The following is a 19,591-nucleotide window of genomic DNA, read 5'->3' as shown; positions in this document are numbered from 1 at the left end:
TATTTGATTGTGCATGATGTGATTGAATATTATTTCTCTTTATTCCTTTTGTTTCTTTATATTTTTTCATAAGTTTTCTAAAAATACTAAACGATTTTTAAAATATTCTATTTTTCATTTATTTTCATGCATTCCCTTTTATTTTCTTAAACTCTGGACGATTTTTATAAATCCTTTGCTTTTCCTCAAAACTCTAGGTGATTTTCTATCCTTCTGTTCATCTGGATCTCGAATTTTCAGCCTTTTTTATTCTGCCTGCAATTTCTTCAAAAATCGTGTACTTTCTTCAAGTTTAGTCTTGATCACCTCTTTGTTTTCAGTCTATCTTGATGGCATCCAGTCAGTTTGATTCAGTCTTTCTCGAGGGTCATATCTCTTATGAGGTGCAACAAGGTCTCCTTGATCATCAAACTCTGAACATCAGACCCTTCATTCCCCGATGATACTATTCTTGGCTGAAGAACTTCTCTCGTATGTTCTCGGACTATTTGAGTGACTGTGGATTAGAGCTGACATCATCAGTAGAAGAGCAGATCATTAATGGCAATTTGGTTCAAGCACTGATAGAGCAGTGAAATCCGCGCACCTGCACCTCCTGTTTTTTGTGAAGAGAAATGACTCTACTACTGGATGAATTTTCAGAGATTATGGGTTTACCTGAGCCAGCTGGTCAGCCTGAGGATCTATTAGAGTAACAATTTTTGATCAATGTCAAGAGACTTGACCCTCGAGATGCTTTAGCTCAGATGACTGGACGCAGATCCTGGCCATTGATAGAAGTCTATAAGACTCAGCGTGCCTAATTGTTTTCTTAATGCATACCCGGTTCAACAATAACTTCAGCAAATAGAGATGCTAAGTTTGCTTCTATTAAAATTTGATCGCTTACCTCGCATGGCTGACCGAAGTAGGAGGTAAGATCGACTATCTCAAGGACTCGATCAATGTTCGCATATAATAGGGACCGATTCTCTTCATTGCACAAAACTGTAGCTAAGTTCTGCATGTCTAGGACTACCGCTCGTAGATGGGCAGTCTTAACATCTTGCTGTTCACATTGGTCATTCAGCATAACTTGAAATTCTGAGCTTCTCGCCACCCAAAGGTCTGGTCCAGTGTTCACATGGATTCTAAGTTCTAAACAAAAGATTACTTCTTTCTTCACCTTCCATTTTTATCGAACATCTTCTCCACTTGACGCTTCACTTAATCGAGTGACGTCTGGCTATGCAGATCACTTCTGCATCAGCATCCTATCTCCGTTTTGGTTGATCGGCTTCATCGCAGTTGCATATGCCCTGTCGCAGTTGACCGACGTTCCTGAAAGCATGCGTAACACAGGGCGTAGCCTGTGCAGAGTTACAGACGCATCTAAGAGCGCATCCACACTTGATCGTCTTAATTCATCGTCCAGATAAGTGCATGAAGCAAAAAGTTCACGTTATTGGAGTATATGCTTCAAACATATAATTTTAATGAAGAAATGAGATAAAATAAATATGGATAGGGTGTTGAACTTCCATGGTTTTGGCTTTCCTTATTTTTAGATGATTTAATAATAAAACTGTTCATAAGCAACCCATATTAGTGCATTTTCTATTGCATTAGAGATGGATGATACCATCTATGCAGCATCAACCTTCGGACCTACCTGGACGGGCTTTCCATAGCTACACTCCTTTGAAGGGTTTGCTGCTCATGTCAATAAATAGTTGGAGTGATGATTTCTTGACCCATCTGTCAGCTGTGGGTTTGCAAAAACAGTCACTCAGTTGACTGCTGCCACTTGCAATATGATAAAAGTTCTTCTTTTTGGTCATTCACTGTTAAATTTCAAAAGTATCCAAGAATATATGTCCTGCTGGCAATGAAAGGATGATGACATGCATGATGCTTACGATAAATTCAGGTATCACAGCTCCTCTCTCTCTCTCTCTCTCTCTCTCTCCATAATAAGAGAACATAACGACCTCATGCGGCTAAGGCATAAGATGCCATTCATTCTTCACACCAATAATAATAATAATAATAATAATAATAATAAGGATGTTTTGAATTTTGAACCAGCTTCAATCCATCACATGATTCAAACAATTTTTGTAACTGTATAATGAGAATTTTCATTAGGGTTTATGGTTTTAGCGTGGGATCCAGCTGTTAGGCCTCGAGACTGGAGCCCACCACAAACTCCTCACGGGTGCGGGCACTGCGGGGTGGAGGCCCTGCCTTATAGACTTGTCCAGTTTTGTAATTTTGTTTTCGTGCCTTTGTCATATATACAGCTGTTTCCTTTTGGGTGGGAGTAGGGCACGAGAGTTTCTAGTGTATTAGTGATTAGAGTTTTTAGAGTTTTATTTCTTACTCTACATTTTCTTGCCTTTGCTAGTGAATTTTTTGCTTTTTTTTTTTCTTTTGTGGATGTAGGCCTAAATGCCGACGTAAATCTCATGTCTTCCTTCTTTTCTTGTCTTTATCTTGTGTTTTTTTTTTTTTGTGGTTTGCATAAATAATAATAACAACAATAATAACTATGGTAAAAAAATAGCGACAATAATAAGCTCAACCTGCTTTATATGTAGGGATGGCAGTGGGGCGGGGCGGGGCGGGGCGGGGGACAAGGTTTCCACCCCCGCCCCGCCTCAAAATTTTATCCTCCACCCCCGCCCCGCCTCCGCGGCGGGGATGGATTTTATCCTCCACCCCCGCCTCCATCCCCGTTTCATACCCTTCATCCCCGGTCCAAACGGGGATGAGGCGGGGCGGGGCGGGGATATTGCGGGGAAAAGTGGTCGGGGCGGGGTTGGGGCGGGGATTAGGCGGGGATCGTGGCGGGGACGGGGCGGGGCGGGGAAAAGTGCACGTCCACCCCCGCCCCGCCTCCGCGGCGGGGATGGATTTTATCCTCCACCCCTGCCTCCATCCCCGTTTCATACCCTTCATCCCCGGTCCAAACGGGGCGAGGCGGGGCGGGGGCCCGCTTTCCCCCGGTCCACTGCCATCCCTATTTATATGTCCGATATGTCCTTTCTAGGGATGTAAACAGTTCAGGTCCATGTACCATATTCGACTGAATCCAGGTCTGTTTAGCCAGATTTAGTATGAAAAACTAGTTCCCAATGATAATCCAACTCGGATTCCATTTTAGCTGTTTTAGGTGGACAGTCCGACTCAAAGTCCAACTATATCAGATTTTTTAAATGCAGATCTGATTAAGGCGTATGCTCTAATTGGATTCAGATTCAGTAGAAAATCTATTCATCCCAATCTGAATCCCAACTCTGAGTCCAATTAGGTCACATCCAATGAGTCCGACCCGTTTGCATTCCAAGTCCTTGTAAAAAATGTGGGTGTTTTAGAACCATGCAAGGAAGCTCTTAACCTCTGGTAAGATGGATCCACATATAGCGATCCAAATCATATTTTTTGAAATAGACGACCCGAACTTGCACAAGGATGTTGAGTTTCATACCATTAAACTTTTGCAATTGGACCCTCCCCGGCAATATTGCTCCAAGTCCTTGGTTTATAAAACCAGAAATGAAGGGGCAATTCACTTAAAAAGCTTATCATAGTGGAGAACCACCGCAGTGATCCGAGGTTTAGACATGGATATCTTATCTTTTCAAAATCGACAAAAAGATATTGAATGCCATGATTAAAAGTAGGAATGTCAATGGGTTGAGTTTGCTCCAGATACCCAAACCGGCCCAAATCCAAAAATATTGGGCTGGGTAGGGCCTGTAAACAAGCTAAGTGATCCGAGCTTGAAGTGTTCAAGCTGGGGCTCGTTTTCGTGGTGAGCCAACCGAGCTCGAACTCATAATCAGCCTGAGTTAAACAAGCCAAGTTTGAGCTGGTTTGTTTATAGAAAAAATACATTCCTCTAAACCTACAGGAAATATTACAAAAAAAAAAACATGTAAAATATACTTAAAATAATTCTTATTATCTAACGAGCTTATTCAAGCCGAGCCGAGTATCTACTATTCATATTCAGCTTGCCGAGCTTATTTCATGAGTTTGAAACGAGCTATTTATGAGTCGAACATGAGCCGAGCCATGCACAGCTTGGCTTGTTTCCCAGCCCTAGCTAACCATGGACTTAAAATAGAATAACCTTCTTATTTGCATTTGACCTGAACCCAACATGTCTGTTGGGTTTGAGCTATGAATTTTGGCAAATATCGGACCAGACCCCAACTGATCCCGAGTATTATTTTATGTATTTTACATAAAAAATCTAAATACACTTAATTTGTGAAGGTTGGCTTCGGGCTTTGATAATTTGTCAACCCACATAACCCGAATCTAAAACTGAAACTGATTGCTAGCTTGTTATTTGTGCAGCTTTAGGTCCTATCGACTGTGGAAAGAGGGTTGGACTTTGTACAGTATATATATATATATATATATATATATATATATATATATATATATATATATATATATATATATATATATATATATTATTTTACAAGTTGAGATCAAAGGAGGGCTAAGTGCCATGGCGATCCAATCACATGGCAACATTGCATAAGGCCAACGGCTAAAGAGTGCAGGCCCACATGAAATGTGGTCATGTGATTCCCTGTGTCGAATAGCCATGGCACTTAGCCTCACTGTGGATCCTCTTGTATTTTACTGCAGCTTTTTATTAATGTAACCATACATATGCAAAGACCAATATTTTGTCAAGTATATGATAATTTGGCTTGCTTTTTTCGATGATGGAGGAAAACTCTCGCCGAGAACTGCGTCACCAATGAGCCATGACCATCCAGCCTTGCATGCCTCAACCATGATAAAGCAACGACAGCCCGCATGCACCAGTGGAATTCGACCCAGGGCCTTTAGCTTGACATAGGACCCCAATGATCACATGGGTAACCACAACTGTGGTAAGATAATTAATTTCACTTGTTGAGTTAAGAAAAGTACCATTGTTTGCCAGATATCAGGGTTAGAAGCCCATGAGAGGGCATCCTTTGCTTTAAGGTCGAAGCTGGGTGTACTCTCTAATAGGAAAGGGTTCGAAGTATTCCAATGTGTGGTTGGTGGTGGAGAGTTTTCCCTTGAACAAGAAGAAAAGAAAAAGAAGAAAGAAAGTGTATGAGAATAACCCACTTTGCATCAGATAGCACAATTGCTGGATTTTGGTGGTTACTGTGTGGGCCTTGCTGGTTTGTATCGTCTATGTGGGAGAGGGTGACCTATACATGCATGAATGGGGGCACATTTAGGTGGTATGGTACAGTTCATGCAATCAGATTTTCTACACAAACAAGAGAACATGATCTCCAATTGGCAATGGGTCCCTTTGCTTAGCAATAATTGCTTGTGCTAGCTATTATATCTGTCCATTCTCAAGTTTCCCATGCCATGATTGTGTACTTTCACTGTGAAAGATTGGTTTTGCAGGCTGAGCCAGCGCGATCAGGTCTTCGTGCTGGGTGCGGTTTCTTCGAGTTATAAATTAAAAAAAAAAAAGTCTCAACAAATGTCAAAGGAATAACATTGACTGCTTACTTCTACGTGGAAAAAATATGCCGGAGTTGGTAACTCAAAAGTTTCCATCATGCCAGAGCATAAGTTAAGACACGTTTGTTGCCTTGGAAAAAGTAGCAGAGAAAGCTGTGCCCACCTGTGAGAAGTGACACACTTTTCTGAGGTGAGAAAATTTTCCCTAAGGGTTGCAACACAGTCTACAGAGCTAACTTGAAGTTGAAAAATCAATAGTTTTTTATTGAAATTATCATGACACTTCAAATTAGTGTAGCAAACGGGTCAGATTTAGGAGGCCAAATTTGCAAAATTTGGATGTTCCAGATCCGAACCAATCCGACTTCCCACGTAACCGGTTATTCTCATTTATCAGTAAAAAAAAAAAAGACTAATCATAAGTCCTATTAAAAAATAAAAAGTTTACTTTTATCTCCTGTTATAAACAAATGAAGACAACTATCATTTCTTTCTGCAAGCTCTACCAACTTAATCAAGTCACAATCATTTTGTGGGACGAACAAATATGATATCAATAAGAGGCAACTAAAAGGAAAGGCGGTGATGCCCTTTGTCCCCCTGAAAAGTTATGCCATTTTTTTCATCCTTTTGTGTAAAGTGTGAGAATATGCATATATATGTGGTTGACAAACACCCCCATGAGCCACAAATAATTGGGTTGTTTCTTATCTGTAAATTGCAGAAAAGCCCTTTAACTATCGGCGATATAATCATGAAAAATATATAGCAATATTTTTAAAATATCACCTACTTTAAAAGTATTGCAATCTTATCGTAATATTGTTGCATTATTAGCAGGTATTTTTATACTTTTTATGTATTTTTAATTCTATGTTGTATATATTTGCATATATTTTAAAACTTAAATATACTGATATTTTCCTAAAAAACATTTTTTTTTATACTGTCATGAGATTATCCCTTGCCAATAGAGACAGTGAGAGAGAAACATTTATCTCCTGGACCTCTTTCCTCCCAGACTCGTTTAAAAAAACATACTTGTATGTATTTTTTTGCTTAATCCAAACTTGTAGATAAATGGACTAAGAGATAAATGAAGAACTATATCACATAGACACGGTTAAGAGATCAACATTGGACCCGCTGTTCTTCTGTAGTTTCCATATTATGAATGGTCGAGATGTAAGCCTGCCGATGTGGTTCTGGTCCTAAGGTTTCATCAGACTTAATTTCAAGTCAGGAATTAACAATGTCATAGGGGACAGGTGACACGAGCGGACACGAGGACATGCACACCCGAGATGACAGAAAGTCAAGGCCGCAGAGAAGGCTCTGTCAAGTTACGCCTTCAGAACGTCAGCAAAGTATTTTTAATAATAAAATAATAATTAGTTTTTTTATTTATTAAAAAAAAACTGTATTTATGACATAGGCTCAGTCAGTTCCATTTTTTTTTAACTTGCGAATCGAGCCCGCATTAATCATCCTCGTGTGCACGTGTCTTTGTGACATAGGCTGGCACAAGTTTTAATTGGTCAGGTTGGGCTTTAATGTAAAGAAAGACAGATCTACGATGATTTGAGATTAACTTCACAGATTTAAGATATTTGTATATGCATGAGGGAATCATTGATGGGCCGGGCCGGTCTGGTCAACAGCCCGGTCCATTAAAGGCCCGGCCCGGCCTGATTCCCACCCCTAGGACAAACCACATTTGGATTAAAGGTTTTTGTAACGTCATGTGGCATTTGTTTAGAAATAGCCAATAATGGGTCAACCTCAAATTGGTTCCACGAGGGTCTTGGATCCGATTATGACATCTAGGAATGTCTACAGTGATTGGACACCCATCTGGTTGAGATAACTGTTCTTATCAGGTAAAACAAGATTTCTATTGAGTATAACATCCAAATTGATCCAATTGAACAACCCGTACAGTGCGCTCATTGGATCCAGTATTGAACTCCAAGTCTGGCACCATATTAAGCCAGACTTGGATGGGTATGCTGAATAGTATTTGATCCACTTCTAGTTGACCCTTCCACTAGTGATAGCCTTTTCTAGAACCATAATCCATAAATCTATCCATCTTTTACAATGTTTGGGTTGGGTCATCAACTTGGACCTATCCAGGTCCAACTCAATATACAGATCATGCAAGCACTAGTTAGATGACTAGATCCCGAGCAGGACACTCACCATGTCCGATGACACATACACATACAACTGTATTTCAGTATATTGATTTGGATCCAGATCCATCAGACCAGAACCGGGTTAAACCCAAGCCACATTGAGCCATATCCAAAATTGACGGGGCTTGATCCAAACCCTCTTATAAATGCATAAATAAGATGCTTTTGTTGCGAACCAGCAATCATCTGATTGCCTTGGTGAAATATTTTCTTTCATGAAGTGCACACCTACAATGGATCTGAGCCCTCCATTTTCAAGATCAGTTATCGAACTCCAAGACTCATACAAAGTGCATGGGTAGGGTTTCCATGTAGGCATTACTTTATAAGAGGAATCAAGAGGTACGCTACATTCTACCAAGACTTCAGTGCACGAGTATTCAATGGATAAATTTTGCCAGATAAATGGAAAATGGTTTGGATTTTGCCAGATCTCATATCCAAGTCCAACACAATATTACAGTATATGGATCTTAAAATATGGTCCAAATTTCTATTAGGATTGGATTTGGATGTACATGATAGGACTCTTTCGGATTCGATTTCCTTTGGATTTACATTTGGATCCATATTGAATCCAATCTGTTTGCATTTTGTAATGAAAAACCATTGGTTTCAAGCATTTTTTAAAACAGATCCTGCAGTGCTCCCATTCAAAATCCAGACCCAGATAAATCATGCTTCCAAATATTTTGATTTGGATTTGGATGTACCATGATCCAACTGTAACACACTAAATTTCATCCCTACAAGACAGTATGGTAATCTGAGGCGAGTGTACGGACCCTGCATCAATAGGTCAGACCCTGATCCGACATAGGTAGGCATGAACCCACCTATTGTGTCCAAATAGCGAAGGTCGTAGTAAGCATTAAATGTTTCGGATCTGGTGCTGTTTCAAACATATCCAGATTTGGGTTTGTCAACTTGGGTCCAGAACCGGTCTGTCTGTAATTGTCACACGTAAAAATATATGTTTTAACCCTTTTTTTTTATCATACCTGATAGTGTTACATCGGATCCGGATTCAGATCTACTTCAATAGGATCTGTTTTGGTTTGAAGTTTGAGCCAACTACTTATAATTTGGTTCAGAATTGGATCAACCATGTTTGGACCCTTATCTAATCTGTTTCTGCCACTAGTCGTACCTTTATCATGATCCAGTCAGATATGGATCTTGATCCAAACGCTCCTAGGGTTCACTTAGAGTCGGAACAAGCCCAACATGGTTTGGGCCAACCTTGCCTGCACTTGTAGTCGACCTTACACGTGATGATCTGTCAGACCACTCAGCCTCATTCTAAGTGGACTCATAAGTTGGATTAGAAACTTGGATCCATTCCTACATTAGCACTTTTTTCTCAGGTTCCTGGTTCTTGGACTGTCTTTTATCCAATTTTGGTTGAATTTGGATCAGTTTTTCAAAGGTTGTGACTAAGATAAAGAAAGCCCAGTAAGAAAACAGCTTAACACCGGATCAGACGTATCACAAAAAAACCAGATCAGGATGATCATATGCAATACATGCTTGGATCTAGATATGGGCCTCTATCCATGTTAGGATGCATAATCCCACAATTTATCCCAAAAAATAATTCAATAACGAGAAATCCAGCTGCATTTGTTCCAGACACAGGAGATGCACCTGATCCAAAATGATATCTAATTCGGACCCAGATTCGAGTCAAACGGGCCGATTTTCTTGAACGTTGGCTTGTGCACATTAAGCCACAGTACTCTAGGGAGATGTTACCGTTTGGAACAGAACAAAAACTTTAATGTCACCATGTACTTTTCAATTCCTGGATCTTTTGCCATCATAAATACAAGATCTGTGTCTCGGATTCATCATGCAGGAAGATGGTAAATAAACACTGATCCGGGAGCAAAAAATTTCATTTAGGAACCTTACTTTTACACAAATCCCGAAAACAGGCATAGGAAAAGTTAGAACTGTGAAGATTGTCCTGCAGTTGGCTATAGAGGTTTAGATTATGCCACGTGTCTCCCACTTTTACAACAGTTTTAACCAGGCAAGACTAGGGGTGTCAACCAGTCGGGGTTCGAACCCAGGTGAAATCAGACTCAAACCAGATTTGAGATGATGCTACCGGACCAGATCCACCATAAGAGAAGACATACCCGGATCCTATAAGAACTACATGAACCAGACCCGAACCAGACCCGAACCATACCCTTAAAATAATATTTTTTATCACTTTTACATTGAAAATTTGTGAATCTTAATCGGAACTCGGGTCGAGTATAAAATTTCACAAACCATACCCGGCTGCATGACCCTTCGGGTCCGACCCGGATTCTGATCTTGACCCTATAGGGTTTGGTACCCGTCTGGTCTGGGTCAAACCCGACTCGTTGAAAACCTTAGGCAAGACCCACTAACTGGGTATGTTCTTTGACATCAACGGTCAGGATTGACATATGATTTCAACGATATTATTGGCGTTGGATTGGGGTCAAAAATCTTATTTTAACAAGCCAAGGTGAAAGAAGTTCTAACATAAATTGATATTTCTGCTCTAGTTTTTAATAAAAAATAAATGAGAAACTACATTGGTGGGTTCCCAACTTTTTATTTGAAACTCGTAGGAGGAGCAGGTACCGAATCTATGTGTTAATGAGTTTATGACCGTATTCAGCATGGTCAAAATATAGTAGAAATGGACTTTTGTAATGTATTTTTAACACAAAAATATTATTTTTGAAAAGTTAAAAATTTATAATATTGTAAAGCATTGATTTTTTTATCTGTTAAAATTTCAATATATACGATGAAAAATATGATTTAAAGGTTTTTTTATTAAATAAAAAAATGTAGAACACATCTAGAGGGTAGTATCCACAAAAAATGGAAAAAGTTAAGGTAACGCGTGGATGACAAGAGGGAAAACCAGGTTTCATACAAACCTGATTTTCTTGAAAACTGGGTTTTTGATAAACTTGGTTGATCAAAAACCAAACTTTATTGGTGTTTCATGTTTGGATGACCCAAAATATTAAAAACAAGGTTTTAGAAATTTAAATTACAAAAGCCTAAAAACTAAAAAATTAACAAAAAAAGAAACTTGCCAACAGGTGGTTGGGAAATGGTTAGGTTGTTGCCTCTTGACAAGGGTGAAACCAGTGGGGCCATTTTCCGTTCAGTGGATGGCTGGAAAATAGTTGGATATTTTAAAATAAAAAAAATTAAAAATAAGCCAATCACCAGTCGAAAAATGGCCTGGCTAGTGCCACCCAACAAAGGGAGGCCCCCAGTTCAGCCATTTTCCTGCCAGTGGATGGCAAAAAAATGGCTAGATACCCCAATATAAAAATGTTAACATTATAAAAAAAAGGAAAAAATCATCATGTCATTTTCCGGTAGCCACTGGCCGGCAAATGAATAGGCAGGTGCAACCTGCCAAGGAGGAATTAATCTCGCCACATTATTGTAAATTAAAAAAATTTAAAGTATTAAAAATGTTGGAAAAAAAAATCACTAGGATAATTTTCTGCCAGCCATTGGTCAGGGAAATGGCCGGGTTGGTGCACCTAGCAAGGGAGGCATCAGTTCGACAACTTCTTGGGCAGTGAATGACCAAATAGCTAAAAAAAGAACGTAAAAAATATTTTTAGAGACCTGGCCAGGCTATTTACTTGGCCAGCCACCTGCCAGAAAATGGTCGGGGCTGGTGCTGCCCTTTCCTGGTGGCAGAAACCAAGCCACTTTCTGGTTGGTGACTGGCTGAAAAATCACGGCATATGTATGAAAAACTTAATATTTTTGGGCATTTTCCGGCCAGTCATTGACCGGAAATGGCAGTCCTGGGTTTTGTTAAGCATGAGAAATGGGGGTTGGGGGTGAAGAAGAGGAGGAGAGGGGGGTACCCAATAAACTGGGTTTTCCAATGAAAAAACTGGGGAGACCAAGTTTTTGCAAACCTTGGTTTAAAATCAGCTTTTGCCCAGCTTGGTTTTCATATGGAAATCACGTTTACTCCCAAAACCAGGTTTAAACTCGATTTTTGGTGTTATTCAAACGCATCCTATGAGTTTTTCACTTTAACTCAAGAATGTAGCCAACATTTTTCAGAAATTATTAACTGAAGGTTCTTTCACAATTTTAATGCAAGATTGGGATTGTATCAAGATTTTCAAAACCTTTTGATGTGTTTTTAAAGTTTTAGGTAAAAGTTGCATCCTAAAAATTTTCCAAAGTTGAAAATTAACTTGGTATTCACGAGTAAAATGCAATATGTACCAGCAAGAATGTACGTGTACAATTACAAGAACGAGTGCTAACGTTCAGCCTCAAACCTGGGTTGCCTTGGAACCATCTAGATGGGTTTATGACCGTTGAGGGTAAACCGATGTAGAAAGAAAAGGGTTGGCTCTTCTCTCAAGGAAACCCTAGAAATAAAAGCTTAAAATATTAGAAAAAGACTATGCACTTACAGTCAAGTACCACGTCACCATTCTGACCTTCATTATTTACTGGAGGACTCTCACAAAGTAGAGAGCCGCACTGAGCTCATTTCACAGCCTCTCCCCCTCCCCTTTTCTCATCTCTTCTATTCCTTACTCAAGATTCCCAGCTCCACTACATACAAATATCTTTAGCACACAATATCTGAGCTCCCCATCTTCTAGTTTTTTTCTCTTTTTTCTGCCTTTTCATCTTTGTGTTTTGGTGTTTCCCACTCCCTTTCTCTTTGCTTTGCTTTTAGTGGCGATGGGTGTTGCTGTGCTGCTGGTTTTAGCCATGGCAACTTGTTCAGGTGAGGTTCAGACCCTCTGACTGATCTTGTTTGCAGTTTATTTTATTTTGGTCTTCCACCTTGCTGATTCGCTGATTCATGACAAGGGGGAACAATGTGATTAGGGCCAAGTTTACAGGCTGATTTCATTAGTTTTAGCTAGTCTTCTTTTCAGGATTTTCTTTCTGTTTTTTTTTTTTCATTATTCAACCATAGTAACTCACCAGGTGTGACTGATCTTCAGGGTTTTCATGTTATATACGTTATTTTCTCTTATTTTCTTTTTTTTCTTTCCATGATCTGCTACTTCTACAAAAGATTGTCAACTGCAGCTATTTTTTTGGGTTTGGTGGCATTTTTTTCTCCCTTTAATGTTAGAAAAACGGTGCCTTTTCTTTGTTGGTTGGGATTTGAAGGGGTATTTTTTATGTTGGTGAAAACCAATGTTGTTTTTAGTGGTTTTTAACTCTGTCTGTGTTGTGTAAGCCCATTTGTTTCCTTTCTTGTTCCTTCAGCAAAAATGGGTATCTGGTTCCTTTGTGTGGGTTTCTAGGTTCTTTGGTAGATTTTAGCTAGAGCTAATGCTCTCTTGATAACACCGATGAATCTTTTTTCGAAAGCAAAACATATCGGGACATTTCTTTTTTGGTAATATCCTGCAAGATGGTTTTGATTCTCTCTCTCTCTCTAATGGTTTTGGTGCTGCATTACTTGATATGATTTCTTTGGGGGGTATTGGTATTGGCAGTGTTGGTGGAAGGTGGGACATGGTGTGTGGGGAAGAGCAACGTGGGTGATCAGGCCTTGCAGAAGTCTCTGGATTATGCATGTGGTGCGGGTTCTGACTGCCTCCCCGTTCATCAGAATGGGGCGTGCTACAACCCAAACACTGTCCTTTCCCATGCCTCATACGCCATGAACAGCTATTTCCAGAAGATGGCCCAGGCCCAGGGCGCTTGCGACTTCTCTGGCACTGCTACGGTTACCACAACGGACCCAAGTAAGCGATAAGAGAACCGCCCCCCCCTCTCAGAGCTATTTGAAGATCTATTCATCACTTTTTGGGGTATGTTCTGATTGCAGGTTATGGCTCCTGCGTGTATCCTTCAACAGCAAGGTCTCTCTCTCTCTCATTGTGCATTTTTACAAGCTTATTGTTATTTCTATCAGACGAATAAAATGACGGGAGCAGAAATTCCATTGCACACACACCGTCAGTTCCATTCTGCTTGTTCTTATGATCATTTATTGCCATTCTTCTTCTTCACAGTAGAGTTGGCGACTTTCTTAAGCTCGCCTTTCTCCTCTTGATTACTGCACTAAAAGAAGAAAAAGGAAGATGACTTTAGTTCTTTGTCGACACCACTTCGCTCTCGCCGCTTCTAAAAGTAAACAAAGGGAAATTTTAGTAGAATTTTGTTGCGTGTCTAAGTCTAAATTTGTTTCGTCTTTTTTTTCGCCAAGGCAGACCCCTACCTTATTAGAAAATTGTCTAATCTTTCTCCTTTTATGTTCTCTCTCTCTCTCTCTCTCTTGCACATTTCTACTAAAACAATGTTCCATGTCCCATTTTCTACTCTCTGCTTTTCATTTTTCAGAGAAAGTGATATTTAGGTGGGACTGTGAAGACTTGGCATTAATTCCGTACCTCATGTTCTTATTAGAAATTGAAAGTTTCATTAGATCTTTTTATGGGTTATTATTGGTCTTCACCCTTTGTTTTTTTAACATATATTTGTGAAGTGGGATATAATATGCGTGTCTAAGCATACTTCTTTCTTCTTCTTTCCCTTCATATTAAAAATTGGAAGTTTCATTAGATCTTTTATGAATTATTATTGGCCTTCTTCACCCTTATTTTTTAATATGTATTTGTGTTGTGGAATATGGTTTGCCATATAAGGGACATAGCACTTTATTGTTTTGACATGTATTTGTATGCCAAATATGATTTGCCATATAAGGGGCCATACCATTTCTTTTCTTCAGTTACTCTTTTGAAGGATTAGACGAATCAGGCATGGTTGATTCACTTTTTCCTATTCTCTTTGATTATACACGCACACACGACACACGCACATTCACAATGTTGACAATAGTTTCGAAAATATCATGATTTTATTGTGCTATTTCACAATGTTGGCAAATAGTTTCAAAAATATCATGATTTTATTGTGCTATTTCACAATGTTGGCAAATAGTTTCGAAAATATCATGATTTTATTGTGCTATTTCACAATGTTGGCAAATAGTTTAGAAAATATCATGATTTTGTTGTGCTATTTCCTTTTTCTTTAGAAAATATCATGATTTTGTTGTGCTATTTCCTTTTTCTTTTGTATGAAAGCCAAGCTAGGGGATAACCCTGGCTGCTTATTGTGATATTTTCAATAATAATCCCGATGATTTTGGTCATATTTTGTAACCATCAATATAGTCTTGGATAATGTTGGCCTTTTTCTAAGTAGTGTGAAATGTGAATCTTCTTGCAGTAGTCGAAATGTTAAATATATTTTACTTTTTATGTTTTATACATATGTTTTTATATATCTTCGAAATTCCAATTTTTAAGCATGTCAAGAATTTTTGGGGGGTTTCCCCAAAACAATTTTGTTACCACACATTTTAATTTAGGTTTAGTTGGTTTAATGTGTATGCCTCTTAGTTGAACACTGTTTTTTTTTAGAGTAAAACACACACATTTTAGTTTATGTTTAGTAGTTAAATGGTTAATATAGATATCTAGGGTCTGTTTGAAAATCTTACAATGATCATCTTTAATCAGCATGGTTGCCTTTATGTGATGTTTGCTCTTCATTGGCCAAATGCAGTGCTGCTATGACCCCAACAACTACGAATAGTACCACACCAAACACCTCATCAACAATCCCAGGCTCCACCAGCAGCACCACCACCATCCCTGGCTTTGGCCCCTCCTCCTCTTATGACTACAGCATCGCTTTCATTCACAATTTGAGCCTTGCTCTTGTCCTGATCTCTCTCTTAAGCTCAGCCTTATTTTACTAATATGGCTGTCAATGTAAGCTGAGAGAAAGAGGCTGTGCGGGACTTTGTTGGTGGAAGAGGACCGTAGGACCCACCATGGTGTTTGCTGCACGAGATTGCTGTTGGGCAGGGCGCAGAAGGATCCAAAAAGTCTCACATCAAGGTCTGTCCTCTTTTTTGGAGGGTCTCTCCTACTTTCTCTCTCTTGGGGGAGGGAAGGAGGGGAAAGGGTTTTTTATTCCTTTCCGATGGTAGATGTTATGAGATATGTAGTACGGCTGTCTATCTATTTCTATTTTTTGTATATTTAGGCAGGGTTGAACTTAGTTATTGTTATTATCATCATCGGCGTGAGGAAAATGAGAATGTGGTCATATTTTCATTAGCTTATAGATTGGGTAGTCTCTCTCTCTCTCTCTCTCTCTCTCTATATATATATATATATATATACACACGAGGTTGGTAATCAGTTGGGTTTTCTTAACCATTCTAAGCTGCGTAAGGCTGTAGCTGTTCGTTAAATTTGAATTTAACAGAATGTTCGTTAAATTTGAATTTAACAAGGTCTCACTCCTACTGCCTTTTCATCCTCCCACGGGTTTTGATTTTAACCTTCATCCTCCCTATAAACATGTACCATTATCATATGAGTCTAAGGAAGGTGTTTCTAAGAAGTGGATCTTATCATGTGGATCTAGAGTGATTTTCAGTCATCTACTTAATTAAATCTAATTAATTTAATTAATTGATGCATTTGGACGATCATGATTAGTCCACATTTAGGTGAGTATATGAACTAGCTTAGGGTGATTTTAAGTCATCTAATTAATTGATGCATTTGGACGGTCAGGATTAGTCCACATTTAGGTGAGTATATGATGTCCACATCACGTATATGAACTAGCTTAGGATCGAATGTGATGTTCAGATCAATAGATTTTGCATGGTGCACAATAGGTAGACGTTCAAGTTCATAAAAAATGACTTTTTAAATGTGCTTTTTAATGGGTCGAATCTTTCAACAACGCGAAAGAGGCTATCCTTTCAAAGAAGGAGGCTAATATTTCAACAACGCAAAAGTCGACAAAGGCTATTATTTAAGAGAGAAGGCTAATCTTTCAACAACGCGAAAGATGAAATAAAGCAAAAAGAGACCATTCTTTCGACAATGCGAGAAAGATGAATAAGATAATTTTTTTGACAAGAGCAAGACAATTTTTCGACAACACAAAAGATGAGATAGGAAAATATAAGGCATTTATTTCGACAATGTGAAAGATGAGATAGGAAATGGAAGGCAATTCTTTCGACAACGCGAAAGATGAATAAGGCAATGCTTTTGACAATGCGAAAGATGAATAAGACAATTTTTTCGATAATGCAAAGGGTTATGGGGTTTTGTGACCGGTAAATGGTTAATATATTAACATAAAAGATAAAAAAGAAAAAAACACTTCAAGTTTCTTCATGCTTGTGCGCGGTAGTGCCCTAACAAAAGCGTATATTGTATAGCAATTATTTTCATATTTTTGCGTATTTGCTCGGTAAAATAAAAATTAGAGAAAAAGAGAAATTGGCTAATAAGTGAGTTCCCGTGGAGAGCAGATCAGGTGCCAAACCATTTTAAGGGATTTGGGATGATGCCTCCACAAATTGCACAAAGATCATGGTGTTTTCGTGAGATGAAAGCAATGGACAGTGACGATGTCAAATCACTTTAAGACGGATCACCTGATCTGCTCTCAGATCTGTCACTCTTTAGAAATTGAAAGTTTTATGTCACCAAATCTAAGGGTGGCAATGGGATCGGGTTGGCGAGTTAGCGGGTCAGAATACCTCAACCCGAACACAACCCGTTTATTAAACAGGTCAGATGTGACAAACATGAACACGACCCGTTTATTAAACACGCGAAAGATGACAAAGGCTATCCTTTCGGAGAGAAGGCTAATATTTCAACAACGCAAAATTCGACAAAGGCTATTATTTAGGAGAGAAGGTTAATCTTTCAACAACGTGAAAGATGAATGAAGCAAAAGGAGACAATTCTTTCGACAATGCGAGAAAGATGAATAAGATAATCCTTTTGACAAGAGCAAGACAATTTTTTCGACAACACAAAAGATGAGATAGGAAAATATAAGGCATTTATTTCGACAATGTGAAAGATGAGATAGGGAATGGAAGGCGATTCTTTCGACAATGCGAAAGATGAATAAGGCAATATTTTTGACAACGCGAAAGATGAATAAGACAATTTTTTCGATAATGCAAAGGGTTATGGGGTTTTGTGACCAGTAAATGGTTTAATATTATTAACTTTGTCATAAAAGCTAAAAAAGGAAAAAACACTTCAAGTTTCTTCATGCTTGTGCACGGTAGTGCCCTAACAAAATCGTATATTGTATAGCAATTATTTTCATATTTTTGCGTATTTGCTCTGTAAAATAAAAAATAGAGAAAAAGCGAAATTGGCTGATAAGTGAGTTCCCGTGGAGAGCAGATCAGGTGATCTGCCAAACCATTTTAAGGGATTTGGGATGATGTCTCCACAAATTGCATAAAGACCGTGGGGTTCTCGTGAGATGAAGCAATGGACGGTGACGATGTCAAATCACTTTAAGACGGATCACCTGATCTGCTCTCAGATCTGTCACTCTTTAGAAATTGAAAGTTTTATGTCACCAAATCTAAAGGTGGCAATGGGGTCGGGTTGGTGGGTTAGCGGGTCAGAATACCTCAACCCGAACACGACCTGTTTATTAAACAGGTCGGATGTGGCAAACATGAACACGACCCGTTTATTAAACACGCGAAAGATGACAAAGGCTATCCTTTTGGAGAGAAGGCTAATATTTCAACAACGCGAAAGATGAATGAAGCAAAACGAGACAATTCTTTCGACAATGCGAGAAAGATGAATAAGATAATCCTTTTGACAAAAGCAAGACAATTTTTTCGACAATACAAAAGATGAGATAGGAAAATATAAGGCATTTATTTCGACAATGTGAAAGATGAGATAGGGAATGGAAGGCAATTCCTTCGACAATGCGAAATATGAATAAGGCAATGCTTTCGACAACGCGAAAGATGAATAAGACAATTTTTTCGATAATGCAAAAGGTTATGGGGTTTTGTGACCAGTAAATGGTTTAATATTATTAACTTTGTCATAAAAGATAAAAAAGAAAAAAACACTTCAAGTTTCTTCATGCTTGTGCGTGGTAGTGCCCTAACAAAAGAGTATATTGTATAGCAATTATTTTCATATTTTTGCGTATTTGCTCGGTAAAATAAAAAATAGAGAAAAAGAGAAATTGGCTGATAAGTGAGTTCCCGTGGAGAGCAGATCAGGTGATCTGCCAAACCATTTTAAGGGATTTGGGATGATGCCTCCACAAATTGCATAATGACCGTGGGGTTCTCGTGAGATGAAGCAATGGACGGTGACGATGTCAAATCACTTTAAGACGGATCACCTGATCTGCTCTCAGATCTGTCACTCTTTAGAAATTGAAAGTTTTATGTCACCAAATCTAAGGGTGGCAATGGGGTCGGGTTGGCGGGTTAGCGGGTCAGAATACCTCAACCCGAACACGACCCGTTTATTAAACAGTTCGGATGTGGCAAACATGAACACGGCCCTTTTATTAAACGAGTAACTCGACACGACAACTGTTAACCTGTTTAATAAACGGGTCGGGTCCACACCCGATTACACGACGTCAATAGGGGTTTTTGAGTATTTTTTGGTAGCTGTCCACACAAAACCCCTTTTGTTGGAAAGGGGGTTTCTGATAGGATGCTCGCCGGGGGCTTGATGCCTCGCCGGCGATGTCCTATGTCTCACTGGGGTTCATCGTCGTGCCAGCGAAGTTTTCTGTCGTCAGAGACGCAGAAGGAACTTTTCCTCTCTTCGGTCTCAACGATGACTTGAAGTGTTTCATCATGCTTGTGCGGCAGTGCCCTATATATTGTATAGCAATTATTTTCATATTTTTTCATATTTGCTCGGTAAAATAAAAAATAGAGAAATTGGCTGATAAGTGAGTTCCCATCGTGGAGATAAGATCAGGTGATTTGCCAAACCCCATTTTAAGGAAAGTGATTTGGATGATGCCTCCACAAATTGCATAAAGACCGTGGG

General features: G+C 39.0%; 1 protein-coding gene across 1 annotated transcript; it reads left to right on the top strand.

Annotated features, from left to right (window-relative positions):
* Positions 1–12,410: 12,410 nt before the first annotated feature.
* On the top strand, positions 12,411–13,778 carry LOC149848827 (PLASMODESMATA CALLOSE-BINDING PROTEIN 2-like). The gene is made up of 4 exons (XM_090005292.1): positions 12,411–12,456; positions 13,184–13,435; positions 13,519–13,552; positions 13,706–13,778. The coding sequence occupies exons 1-4, from the start codon at positions 12,411–12,413 to the stop codon at positions 13,776–13,778; spliced, it is 405 nt and encodes a 134-aa protein (XP_089861418.1).
* The last annotated feature ends 5,813 nt before the right edge of the window (positions 13,779–19,591 follow it).

This window comes from Nuphar pumila, chromosome 1, assembly GCF_984573655.1.
Source record: "Nuphar pumila chromosome 1, dmNupPumi1.hap1.1, whole genome shotgun sequence".
NCBI classification, from domain to species: Eukaryota; Viridiplantae; Streptophyta; class Magnoliopsida; order Nymphaeales; family Nymphaeaceae; genus Nuphar; species Nuphar pumila.
This window is presented reverse-complemented; position numbering and strand designations above follow the sequence as displayed.

Coding starts and splice junctions, on each gene's coding strand:
- LOC149848827 (XM_090005292.1), top strand. CDS start 12,411: ATGGGTGTTGCTGTGCTGCTGGTTTTAGCCATGGCAACTTGTTCAG. Junction 12,457..13,183: donor AGCCATGGCAACTTGTTCAG/GTGAGGTTCAGA, acceptor TGGTATTGGCAG/TGTTGGTGGAAGGTGGGACA. Junction 13,553..13,705: donor GTGTATCCTTCAACAGCAAG/GTCTCTCTCTCT, acceptor TCTTCTTCACAG/TAGAGTTGGCGACTTTCTTA.